The sequence below is a fragment of the Anopheles moucheti genome, chromosome 3 (genome assembly GCF_943734755.1).
Source record: "Anopheles moucheti chromosome 3, idAnoMoucSN_F20_07, whole genome shotgun sequence".
Classification (NCBI taxonomy): domain Eukaryota; kingdom Metazoa; phylum Arthropoda; class Insecta; order Diptera; family Culicidae; genus Anopheles; species Anopheles moucheti.
Genome location: NC_069141.1, coordinates 15,154,981 through 15,168,693, shown reverse-complemented (window position 1 = coordinate 15,168,693; position 13,713 = coordinate 15,154,981). Strand labels below are relative to the sequence as shown.

The following is a 13,713-nucleotide window of genomic DNA, read 5'->3' as shown; positions in this document are numbered from 1 at the left end:
TCGGTTTGGTGTTTGGTTACAAATTATTTATCCTAAACTATGGAGGCAGCTTTCATTTCGTCTGATGATAGCTTATGATAACTCTGCATATGCTCTTTGAACTCTTTCTGAAAGTTGGTTCCATACATGGTGATTCCATCCTTTGAGCAGACTTTACATTCGTACAAAAATTTCCCTTTATGTTTCGAAGTAGAAATGACATGTTTTCGTAGATTTTCCTAAAAAAAAAGAGACATGGAAAAGCAACATGTAAGTTGAAGGATTACTTTCAATGTAAAAAAAAACTCCCTTCCACTACGTACAATGTTATTACAGGAATAATCACAGTGCGGACAGGCGTACGGTTTGCTACCGGAGTGCACCAGCAGATGACGTCGAAGGTGTCCAGGAATTCGCGTTGCAAACTCACACTGGTCGCATTTGTGTTTCTTCTCCATATCCTCGTGGCGAAGAAGAGCATGTCTGCAGGGGGGGAGGAAAAACGAAAACAAAAATCAACCACACATTTATCGGCAACCAGCGATCGCTCGAGCTCGAGGTTCGGACATCAATTAAAGGAGACGTGTAGAACGGAGGGGTTCCTTCTTTTTCATGCGACTTCAAATATGGGTAGTTGACACATTAAATGGTAATGCGTTCGATTCTGCTACCCCGTCCCAGCCGAGAGCTAAACAATAAATTCACTTGATAAGTCACAACTCGGCCTCAGGTTGTGGCGAAAGTGTACGACGGAAGGAAAAAATCTGGTGCACTTTAATTGTCCATCGAACATTGTCCAGCATCCAGGTCGTCGATGGATCGTCTCCGGTTTGCCGGGTTTTTATTCCTATGGGGTTTATTCATCGCTGCACGCAGCATAAGCATAATGATCAACCGTGTACTGGACGGTGTGAGCGAACGGAATGGGGTGAAGAGAAGACAACGAATAAAAAAATAAGCTACGAAGAAAATGGCCGAAGATTTCGTCGATGCCACGGTCGGCCATGCCAACCGTACGCAGACAAACCAGTGTCCAGAATCGTTCGATGTGATCGGTCTCTCCAAATTGGACTGCCGTAAAATGAAGAAATCGTGACTTATTAAAGGCCTGCTGCTACAGCAACAAGTAATGTGCCGATCCGGGTAAGTCGATCCCGCCCGGAACGCTGAAGTATCCAGATCGAGAGCGCACGCGTCGAGCCCGAATCAAACAGACGCCCCAACGGTGGAGGTCCTTGGAAAAGGGGTTCGTCGTTATAAGCAACACAGAAAACAAGGGCTGTTTAACCATCACTACCACCAGTAAAAGTAGCAGCAACAACAATACAAGAAGAGAAAAAAAAACGGTTGCAATGTGATCATATAAATTATACACACGTTGATGATATCGTGTCGATAATAATATGTATTAAGGTTTTTCACTTCGGCAAAAATGGCCACGATTACCGGGCGCGCGCGGGTTGCTGCGGCGGTGATTCGGTACGTAGCAGTTTATCGAATGAGAAATTATGCCGGTGATCGGTACGGCGAGCAAACACTAGCGCTCACCGAAGGTTTTTGTTCCTTCCCTGCCCTCAGTGCGCTCTGAAGAGGTAACCATGGGAACGCGATCATGTAGCCACAGCCAAGTGCTTTGCTTAACACATTTATGGCGCAATTGCAGCGGGTGCACTGGAATAAGAAGTGGCAATACGATTGCTTTTAATTTGTTATTTATTAAGAGTAACATTAAAACTGAACGGCAATCCATCAATAAATTGCATTTAGCAGCAGCTAATAGCATTACTGTTTAGATAGCGTGGGTTGGACGAATTTTATGTTCAATTCGTTGTGGTGAAACGTGCATTGCTAAAAGTAGAGTGACATCGAAGTAATCGTTGGAATAATTGAGAAAAGACTTGTAAGAGACAGTACGAATATATATTCGCACTCCTGAGGGTTTGATAGAGATTAAATTACACAAATCTAAACTTTAAATATGTAAATAACTCGAGTTTTGAAAGCAATGCATTGGCGATTGGGAAAACTGGATCAGAATAAGCATGATGGAGCTACCTTCAAACAACCTCTGGATGCGTACAACTTGTATTAAAGAATACTGAAGAACGCTCCAAAAGTGTCATAACAGTTTGAAGTTATGAAAATCTTAGTTAAAAGACTGTAAGTCTAACATTTCTGGTTGTCACAAGATGCAAAAATTCACTATTTAAGAAGTCCTTGGGACATTATGGACATCCAGGATGAAGACTTGCAATAGTCTTAGACAACTCATCTGTTCAGCTTCTAATCATTTCTGAATGTCTCAAGAATTTACACTTCAGACATAAAATATATATATAAGATAAAAGTATTGGAACTCGCTATTCCGAACATCTAGACTTTAGTAAATAAATATTGCATTAATGTACCAAAATTCTAGAAAACAGTGCCAAAGTATTAGACATACGATATCCTGAATTGTATAAATCAATACAGTTGTAATATTTTGTAGTTAATAAAGGCATACTTTGCTACTATTTTTGTGTTGTGGAAGTGAATTAATTACTTGCAACAATGTTTGTCTTCTTCGTGAGGGTAACTTTTGTGTGGAAAGCGGACATATTGCGTACCCGAGTACCCGAACTGATATCCCGGGCCGAACATAACTCAGCACTAACTCCCGTACAGCGTTCAAACACGATAGACATCTTAAGATTAAATTCGTTTCATTGCCTAACCGGTACCGAGTACTGTGCCGGTAGCTCTCAATCACACGGGCAGATCGCTTATACGCTATAAAGCACGATTGCGACAAGAAGATCGGCTTTAAACTGTAACAATTTCACCCCACTCACAGCCTGTGCCTATCCGCGATCGCATTACAATACAATGCGACGGTGCAGTCGAAACGCCCCTGGTCAGACGCCCGGCCCGTCGATCGAATGCGGCTACGCACACCCAAGTGCGCCCGAGAGTGCAACCGAAACCGGACCCCAAGGATCAAGGCAACAAAGCACCATGCAGCGAGAAAACGGGCGATTTGATTTTCAACTCCCACCCAACCCTCCCCTCAATGCCCGTTTTCGAATCCGAATTCGATCGTGTTTCGCCTGTCCCGGCATGGAGCGCACATCTTGATCGAATATCAGTCCCGGCGTGGTTCTGTGGTGCGGTGAAATATTCGCTCGCCGAGGGAGCAGACGGATGATTGGAAAGCTTGCCCATTCCGGGCTGAGGGTGGAGTTGGAGGGTATAAATATGCAACAAACACCGCACCGGTAACGGAGAGCACTCGACGGGCGAGCGAAACATACGCGCGAAATAGGTGAGAAGAAGCGCATGTTCCGCGATCGTGGCGGGTTACGATGGCGTGCATCGATCGTTCTTGCGTCCTGGGTCCCTACCAAAAAGGGACAGTTGTGTGTGTGTGTTTGTGTATCGTTACATTTTTGTTCTCACATCTCCACCACCGGCTCTGCACGTGCAGCCCCGGTAACATAACCTCTGGGCAGAGTGAGAAAGCCGGCGTGCTAGCGGCGGTAGGGCGGCATTTTTCTGCGCGTCCCGTCCCAAATGGCGGTTTATGTAAATTGCGATCACTATGCGACAATCGGCATTCGGATGCAAAGCGACATTCGCTTCGGAAGCCGTTGGTGGTGTTGTGTGGTTTTTTTTTTTTTTTGAACATGCATGTGACAGCATGTGGAAGCGATGCTGGATGCAAATGTTGGGCGCAAGGGGGTCGTGCTTTTGCTGCTGCAGCAGTACGTAGAATGTACTTGAGGGCAGGGCTTGATTTGCTCGCATTTTTTGGTATTATGTTTCAGTAGGCGAAGCGACCGATCAGCGATGGTCGATCGCCACTCGGATCGACACAATGGAAGAAGAGAACGGGGAGTAAAAAAAGGCATTACTTCAATATATGTAGCAGCTTTTAGTTTTTCGTTTCTTATGAAGGTTTGTTTGCGGTCACAACTGTCAGCACCATTCCACTGTTGGCGGGTGTATAGGTAGAAAATGGTAGGAAATATTCCGATCACACCGAATGTTAATTGTAGGATGCGAAGGGGATACTACAGGGGGTGGAGGAACTCGCGATGGAAGCGCTTGTATGGTTCTCTAGAACTTCTTCAAAATGTATGATAATTTTGAATGTCTAAACTTTTTTTGCTTCGGCTAATATGTCTAAACCTAGTAAACATTGTTAACATTATAATTTCTATTTCGATTATATTTATATTATTTTCAATTAATAAATTATTCGGAAAGTTTTTTTTTTCTTTAGTTATCTTCTTCTCAAGAGTCACAAGAGTTAATGATACCCACATACCCAATTAAATCAGTTATGACAGAGAGTATTCGATCCACAAAATCGTGATGAGACTATTTATGTATTTTAAAATGATTAATTATAGAATAGAATTAATTAGAATATAGAATAGAGTAATTAGAAAAGTAAAATAGATTACTAATCCCATGATTTTTGACCGATGCATGCGATGACCGATTGAAGTAGCTCATAAAAGACATTTTTTATTATCCCACCAACTTTTTCACTTGCCACTATTTTTGATTCGTTGAAGTAGAGTTCCTCATAATAATATTCCTGTTCTTGATAAATCAATCACACTCTGATCTTTTCAATATTTTATACATTTACAAGGTATTCTTGGTTAATGTAGGTCTTTAAATTATAACTCTGCCTGACTGTTAAGTACATGTTAAACCAAGTCAAACAGTAAGGTGCGTATAAAAGAAAAAAATGTTTGTTCATGCGAATTCCGTTAATGTTATAATCTTTGCAAAACGATCAAAACATGTTGGTGCAAAAAAAAATTATCCACCTTGGTTCGATCGTTCCATAGAAGGAACGGAACGAACCTAGTAGGTTCGGAATGAAATTCCCATCACTACTAAATACCCATTGCTAGATGGCCAGTACTGTCCCAGCAAGAACTCATAAAAAAAAAGGTTATTAAAAAAAAAAGATATAAACTCATGTAACAGACCCCAATGAACCACTGAATGCAGAAGTGTTTAGCTTCGTTTTGAAGAAGACATTCAGAAAGATTTTCAGAAGACATTCACTGGTGTATAAGTTTTCAATTTAATATTGTAATTCAACCGACAACTTATTATTCTTAACTAAGGAAAACGTTTGAATGCTGGATGTCTTCTGGATGAGATCCAAGACCTTCAGTGTATTAAAGTGATAGTGATAGTCATTCTCTCTGCATAGAATAAAGAAATTAGAACCATCTAACGCGTCTATTACATACGCGTATTCATGTACGATATAATGACTGCAAAAGGATTATTCTTATCACGACATCAGACCGCAAGGTGCCCCTACTCAACCATTAACCGAACAGCCTCTTTATATGAAATGGTTTGATTAGATGATATTGAACAATTTGAAAGCAACTCAATCGGCCCCATTCTTTAACCCTAATGTGCTGTGTTGTTGTACACGGCGGGGAAAAAAAGCTAACCCCGGGAACGCAGTGTAAATCAGACATAACCACGAAATATATGAAGACACTTTTATGCGCAATAACGATGAGCTTCGTTTGGGGGTCGCTAAACCAGGGAGGACTGAGCGGGTGATTTCCCAAAGAAAAAGAAATGCACGCTTCACGCTGTACGTAGAAGTCGGGAAGGTCAAAAGTTCCACCACCGTCGAAAGCACAGTTTTGCAGTCATCGTCAGCATTGCTTCCTATTTACACACTGCACAGTTGGCCGGAGGATTGGCCGGATTCGGTCGGTTGTCGGTGGTCTAATAAACCCATTTGTGCAGCTGGGAACGTCGCCGTCGCCGTTCGTCATAACCATAACGGCATAGGGCCGGCCACCACCAATCGGAGTGCGCACCAAACGGAAATGCGCGGTGCCGAGAAGCTAATCCATTGCAGTCGGACGTTACGGAAGTAAACAAATCGTTCCGGATTTGTCGGATGCTGGTACGGGGCTGATGGTTTGATACGCTCCCCCGGGGGGCCGTGGTGGTGGGCACAGTTTTTCCTGATCTTCATTGCCTTCACACTATTGTCTTTTGTGTTCGGTTTGCACACATTTCCCGCACGGTTCCAACCAGTGGCTGATCGTTGGCTGCCGCTGCTGCTGGGAAAGTGGGTGCGGGTTTTCTTTGGCCGTTGCGCTACACGAAAAAGCTCATGTAAATGGGATCTCGTTCTCCTGCCTGGCCCGAAAGAAGCCAAACCAAGCCAGCACAGCTTCTTAATGTGCGTATCGTGAGGATTGTCTGTTTTGATTAAGACTGCACCCGGGCCCCGGGTCGAGTTTGTGCTGATCGTCTGCAATGCACCATCCCGGACATCGCACAGAAGAACACGACGGGCGTACGACGGCTGGCTGTAAAATCTGTTTACCCACCAATGGGGATCTCCTAGGCGGTGGTTGCGCTTCCGCGGCAAGATATTGATGACACATCCAACAGCGTCATTAACATCGTCATCCACGTAAATGTAGCCAGTGTTCCGCCTTCTGCTGCCTTCGCATACTGCCCCATTATGCATTATTATGCATTTGCATCTCTGCTCCGGGAAGGGGGTAGTGGAATGCATAATAATGCAAATGATAATAAAATGAAATAATAACATAAAGAATTATCTGAGCGTAGGGAAAAAAGGGGCCCTTTTTCGTCCCGTACCATTCTGTTCGAATGCTGGTTGGAATTCTTTTTTTTCCGCTTGGGCGTTCTTGCGAGAGACCCGAGTAGTGTAGTGTAGAATTGTCCGAACCAACCAGTGTTTTTTTTTTTTGCAAAAATGGGCAGATTATGGAATCGTACTAAGGGAGACCCCCGGTTTACGCTTAATAAAAATAACTAGCCGTCCGGTACTTACTAGCTCGGTGGCGCAAGCAAAAGAAAGCATGATGTGCGCCACAAGATATACGAAAATATGCATATGCAACCGATGATATTAACCGACTGGTGTCCCGAGGGATTCGAAAAGTTAAATAAACTGGTGCAAAACTCACCGCGCCGGTGAGCCGAACAATGGGCTGGCTTTGGGTAGAATATTAACCGCGTGCACCTTCCTGGCGCGGGTGGTGATCCCGCTTCCGGTTCGATGTTTTGGAGCGGGAAAAGAATTTATATCGAAATGGTTGATAAATTCGTGACCGATTCGGCGCGTTGATCTTGATGAAGTAGAATTCACCAGGAGGCAGGGGAGTGGGACCTTGTGGGACTTTGGAGGGTGTTGGGTCGGGAGTCGACCACAACAACAATCGTATTGTTTTTGCAAGCGTGTAAAGAAGAGTAACTTAATTTATGATACACCATGATGGCAAACAGTGCAATAATTATGCATTATTCATGAAAGTAGTGTGTAGCTGGTCCGGTTAAGGTGTATAAAGCGATCCATGTTTTCATACAATGTTTAAGGTTAATGATAACGCCAGCTTTTGCTGGCAATCCGCAAAAGGATAATGCACTGTTTAATGGGAAATGTTTTTTGACAAGTGACATAATGTTTCACGTTGCATATTTGAATAAAAAAGTGACGTTTATAATTGGAATGGTGGGTATGGCTCTTTGTGTGACGATTGAGCTTGATCCAATTACTTTGCTTGACTTTATTAATTAACTAAACCTTATAGTCTAGACATTCTATCAAATAGAAGACCAAAATCATCTTATCATCTATTTAATTAATTAGGGTTCGTTATAATGTATAAAAGATAGGTGTAGATGAGTTAATTTCTGGTGAATTACTCTAAAACAATTCAAGTCTTGATAAAGATTCTTGAATGAATGAAAGTAAGGATCATCTATTCGGCATTGCATCAATCAGTGTTACTCCTAAGGTGTAGCTCGTCAAGACAGAACCAATTCAAAATTCCTTCCGGAGGACCAGACCGTCAAGAGTTCATTCTCTACAAACTTCAAGGGAAGGAAATCCGGATATTGGATTTCCTGCCCAATAAGGGTGAATTAGTTCGGTAGGCTCTACGGATTGACATGATTGCTGACATAATTCCAATAATAATCTTGCTTAATTATCTTAATTATCAATAATTATCTAATTATATTGTAATACACTGCAATACTTTTAAAAGTAAAAAAAAAGTTCCAATAAGGACGACACTGGACATCTCTTGTACATTCGCCATCCATTGGGACATTCATTGGAATGCCACTTGTTCCGGATTGAGTGAATCCTGAGCAGACATAGGTTGAGAAGAGCCAAACAAGCTCCAATAATACCAAACTCCTCGAGTCGTGACATTGCCTCCTTTCTATCTGGAAGATATCTTATTTGATCTAGATTTTGACAATATTAAACCCATGACAGACAGCTTTTTTGTCCTAATGGAACAAAGGTGGAACGGTTCCATCCGCAATTCTTTCCCTATACGGCGATAAGGTGCATATTCTTGTTGGCAGAAGAATCGCGCCGTTTTTCGTGCACATTCCTTCGGTAGCGTCAAGCGTAATCGTTGGGTTGTCCCCGATCCTTTTGCTTGTTCGATTGTTTAGTGACTCACACGGCGTCTCAGTTATTCAGATTTGCTTTGTGTCTCCCTTTGAGTCCCATCATCGAGATCGCTAAAACTCGTGGCATGGATAATCTTTTTTCGTGCCTTTTGCTCCTGCAGTGCTTCCCCGTATTGCGAATGTTGGATTCGCTGCTACCGTTGCAGTACCGATTGCATTTAGCACAATATGCATTCCGGAGCGTTTTCTTCGGATTGCGGAATTCATGGCGTGGCATCGTTTTCGATTCGTCAGAAAACTTGGAGCAAATGCTCCATTGCGGTTTTGATGCGATATCGATGTGCGATTGGCACATTTCTTGGTCGTATATTACCGGAATATAATGTTATATTAATTGGCAATATCTGTTTACTAAAAGGGTGATAAACTGATTCATTTAAGAGCATTCAGTTAACATCATTGGTGAGCGAATTGATGAGGTATTTCAAAAACTGTTTGAGTACTATTAAAACCTTTCGGAACCTTCCCTTGTATGCCTCTAATAAGCGCTTTTCGCTATTATTTAAATCTTTCTTGTATAACATATACTTATTTTCAAGTTTGATATACATTACTGATTCATTGTTTGCACATTTGTAAAATACATGTTGTTGCATGAGAGAGTTTTCTAAACATTCTTCGTCAAATACCCGAATGCATGTCTCAAAAGACCACAAAATTGCATTCTTTGGAGCAGCAGAAAAGGGAAAGAAAATAATAAAAAAACACACATAAACCGATCAGTGATCAGGTATTCGCGTCTATTGAATTTACGTACGTTCCCGGTCAGAAATTGCACCCGTGCACCCGTCAATTTCCATCCAATATCCCACACCGCGATCGATGCACGACACACCGCGCTCTCTCGTGTGTCCAATTATTTCGATATCCTTTAACCAACGCATCTTTTCCCCGTTGCACGGGCAAGACGGTGGGCACGTCATTCTCACTCGTCTGCCATTCCACCGCTTATTTATGTTCCTGGGCAGCGCTGGATATCCTCGCATCGGGGCAAATCCTTCCCATGTACTACACCGGGGTGCGTAAGGCCGATCTTAATATGACGAAACGGTGATGCGGACCGGTGGTGCGGTGGCAACGCCGTCGGTAGCAGCGGACGGTAGTGACCATGTGTAAGATTGAAAATTAAAAACAATAAAAAAGTGCTTCGATATCAAAGGAATGCGGTATTAATTTAATTTAATTATTCTCCATTGCCTTGTAGTTTTGTTTGGTGCAATCGCCACTGCACTGTTTTGTTTTTGTTTTGTTTTGCGTTGTGAGCAGTTTCTGTTTGAACGGCTGAAATATTTCGAACGGCTTCGACGAAACGCATAATGCAGCACGTCGAACGCGTTGGGCAACAAAGGTGGAAATCCTTCATGCGTAAGATTCATGCAGATCGTTTATCGGCTCGCTTGTTACGCGCGTCCGAAGACGCTTGAAGACGCGGCCGGAGGACGACGAAAACGAAAGGGTATCCATCCTTGATAAATTATCTCCCCGTTCCCGCGAGATAGAGCGCACAGGGTAGCATGTTTTGCATTTATGTAGTAACATTTTTTTGTCGCATTTTATGTTTACTGCGTGTTCAGCCGCCTTAGCCGCTGTTGTTGTCGCGGTTACAAGGAAATTCTTCTTGCCGAACCGTTTCGATGAAAGTGCGGGACATGTGTACGTACGTAATCTATCTGATTTAAGGTTCTAGGCGTGATGCTCCATTTATGGAAGCATGCGTTAACACACACACACACACACAATACTTTGAATTCAATGCTAATACACCAGTTCCACGATAGCCACGATTCACCGCGAAGAGTGCAAAGAAAAATGTACGCAAAGCCAGATAATGCTAATGTACTTAAATCCCATCTGTGGCTAGCACACATTACGCGGACCAGCGCGCAGGATTTGCCGATATTGATGAGATAATCCCACCGGCAGCCGTACGTCATGCCACCGGGAGCGAGATGTACAAATTAATTGATAGCTTTCTTGCGAAGAATTCGGCCCCAATTTTCCCTAGCGAATGGTAATTTATTAATCAAACGGGGATGAGATGAGAGGAAAAAAAATAAATACCCACAACACACAACCATCCGTCATCGTCTTTGGATGCCGGATACTTTCAAGAGGTAGCCTAATTATGCCTGAAATTAATGCTCAATTACGCAAGCAGCTCCACTTACCTACGCAACTGGGCGAGAGATTTCCCCCGATAGTCACAGCCATCATCACCGCAGGCAAAGTTTCGTTCGCTCGTATGGGACACCAAGTGGCGCCGGGCATCGGCAGCGGAACGGGCCAGATAGTGACATCCTTCGTGCTGGCAGGCAAACTCCTTGACGGATCGTTGGTCTTGATGGACGCGGCTATGCTGCAGCATGATGTGACTGTGGGAGAAGAAAGGCGTATTAGTGTGTATGTGTGATGCAAACTAACGTCTGTGGGAGCGATCAATCACTGCGGATTTCAAGGTGTTGAAACGGTTCGGACAGTCGCAGGGGCACATATGCTGAATTGGCTGTAATATTATTGATATCCATCAGCATCTCTTTCCAATGCATCAATTACACCCATCATGTAGTGAACTTGTACTTGAACTTGTTCTTAATGAATAAAATTATGCTTCTCAACAAATCGGAATCTTTTAAGAGTCTTATGGAACTTTATATAATCAAACTGCAAACAGAACAAATTAAACCCGCCAGAATTGTCTACTTTTCTTTCAAAAATGAACAATCTATCGTCTAGGAATTCCTTGAAGATAACTTGCTATGGTTTGTAGCTAACATGAAGGAAGCGAGTGTTAATTTACAAACCACAATCACCACAACCAGTTTTTGGAGTTCAGAGTAATGTAGAGTAGTCTGAGCAGGTTAAATAGAGAAGAGATGATATTGAAGACATTGGAAAGTAGCGGCGCCGATCTTCACACGAACGGATCGGACCAAAATCCCATCCGGACCTATCCCCCGTAGCAAGGACTGACAATCCAGCTACGTGGCTAAATAAGTCTAGTAGACCGGAAATGGCAGGCATGACCTACTAGATCGCTTCGTAAAGAAGAGAGAGAGAAGGTTTTAGAAATTAAACGTAACCTAAATTATCTAAAATTAAACAGTAAAAGGCTTGATCAAGCCGAAAAGAACTGGCATGCGCTCAACCGTGTCAGTTAGTAGTATGAGACATCGCCTTCTTCAGGTTTGTTAAAATGTGTTTGACAAAATACAGAACAGAACTCCAGTAATTTGGTGCTTAGACCGATTGCATCTGACGAGTAGGGCAGTACCAGATTCAGCTTTTTTCGAGGTCGTCCGCTGTTAGATCCGCCACTGGGTAATAATAGAACGGTAGTAAACATCCAGCATTTATCGCACTTGTATCAATGGCACCTTGATTATCAATTAATTATCCCTTTGTTGTGAGCATGAGTCATCCCAAGCTAGTCTATATATAAACGTTTGTATGCGCTAAGGAGAACCATAACGCCACTACTTGGAGCATATTTTCCACGATTTACGTACATTTACGATTCCTGATTAGTCCAACGCGATCGCTTCTACGATTTTTCGCCTAATGTACAGTTTTCAATCGGTTTACTTCTTCGGTAACAATCAGAGAAATTTCTTAGAAACCTGTTTCGCTCATGTTGATTTTTTAGGCGATGAACAACACAATTGTTTTCAGATTTCCGATACCAGGAAAGCATGTTTTTCAAGAGGTGACACCTGCAGTGTGGAATTAATTTGCCCATCACTATTGCATTGCATACTATCAAACCCGTGAGAGCGATCACGCTAGTGTAAGGAAGATGGATAACACGGAAAACATTCTTCATTCCGCTCAAACTTTCCGTTGGCTGGTACGAAATTCCATACAAACCAGCTATTTTCAGATTGTCGATACCAGGAAAGCATCCACAGAAGAGGTAGCACCTAGTACAGCAATTTTGGTCGAAAACCGCCGAAAGGTATGCAATGTTTAAACACTAACTTTCCCGTTAATCGACAAAAATTTCTTCGAAAACTACCAATTTCCGAATATATAGTACCAGGAGAGCATCCACGGAAGAGGTAGCTCCTGGTACTAGCGCCGTAAGGTATGCAATGTTTATACACTATATAAACGCCAATACTGCAATGTATGCATACCTTACGGCGTTTATATAGTTCATAAACATTGCATACCTTACGGCGTTTATATAGTGTATAAACATTGCATACCTTACGGCGCAGTAGTACCAGGAGCTACCTCTTCCGTGGATGCTCTCCTGGTACTATACATTTGGAAACTGGTAGTTTTCGAAGAATTTTTTCTCGATTAAAGGAAAAATTTGTATTTAAACATTGCATACCTTTCGGCGGTTTTCGACCAAAATTGCAATCCCAAGTTGTTGCATGTAAGATGTTGCATGCCAGATGTTGCGCAACATATGTTGCGCGACATATGTTGCGCGACATACGTTGCAAGCCAGATATTGTGCAACATATGTTGCGCAACATGTGTTGTGCAACATGTGTTGTGCAACATCCTGGTACTCGGCTGGTACCAGGAGTTACCTCTTGGAAAACATGCTCTCCTGGTATCGAAAATCTGAAAACAGTTGGTTTGTATGCAAAGTTGGTGTGTAAACATTGCATACCTTTCGGCGGATTTTGAGCAAAATTGCTGTACTAAGAGCTACCTCTTCCGTGGATGCTCTCCTGGTATTATACGTTCGGAAACTGGTAGTTTTCGAAGAAATTTTTCTCGACTAACTGAAAAATTTGTGTTCTTGGTCTTGGTGCAATTTCGTTTATACTTTAAAGTCACAAAGTCGATATTCTTTTCTGCATTTAATTTATCACATAGAAACAAATGTTTTATATAACCAAGGAAGTTATTTTTGATCAATTTTTTACTTTTTAAATTAATTTTTTGGTATAAATTAACTCTGCTGTTAAATTTTCAAAAATCGCACAATCGGCACACATTTTTTGGGGCCCCCAACACGGCGAGGCCCTAGGCGACCGCCTACTCCGCCTACCGTTTGATCCACCGCTGACTAGCAGAGATATCTGAGTTCGGGACTCGGAACTTCTGAGAGTATATCACGATTTCTCATCCCCAAATAGTGGTCCGGACTCCATCGATTCCTCGAGTGATTGCTAGTTTAAGTATTTTTTTCTCACTCCAGTATTAACGAAACCAAAATTCGCACAAGAGCAAGCAACAACACATCAAGAGTGGCATGAGAAATGTGAGAAA

At 42.5% G+C, this 13,713-nt stretch overlaps 1 protein-coding gene across 1 annotated transcript in view; it reads right to left on the bottom strand.

The window, feature by feature from the left end:
* Positions 1-32: 32 nt before the first annotated feature.
* LOC128300487 (zinc finger protein 236) overlaps positions 33-13,713 on the bottom strand; it is a 32,801-nt gene continuing 19,120 nt past the window's right edge. The window contains exons 5-7 of the mRNA XM_053036558.1: positions 10,653-10,856; positions 303-462; positions 33-218 (exon numbers count right to left, since the gene is read on the bottom strand). Of these exons, the coding sequence (XP_052892518.1) occupies positions 33-218; positions 303-462; positions 10,653-10,856 (550 nt within the window). The remainder of the gene's footprint in view (positions 219-302; positions 463-10,652; positions 10,857-13,713) is intronic.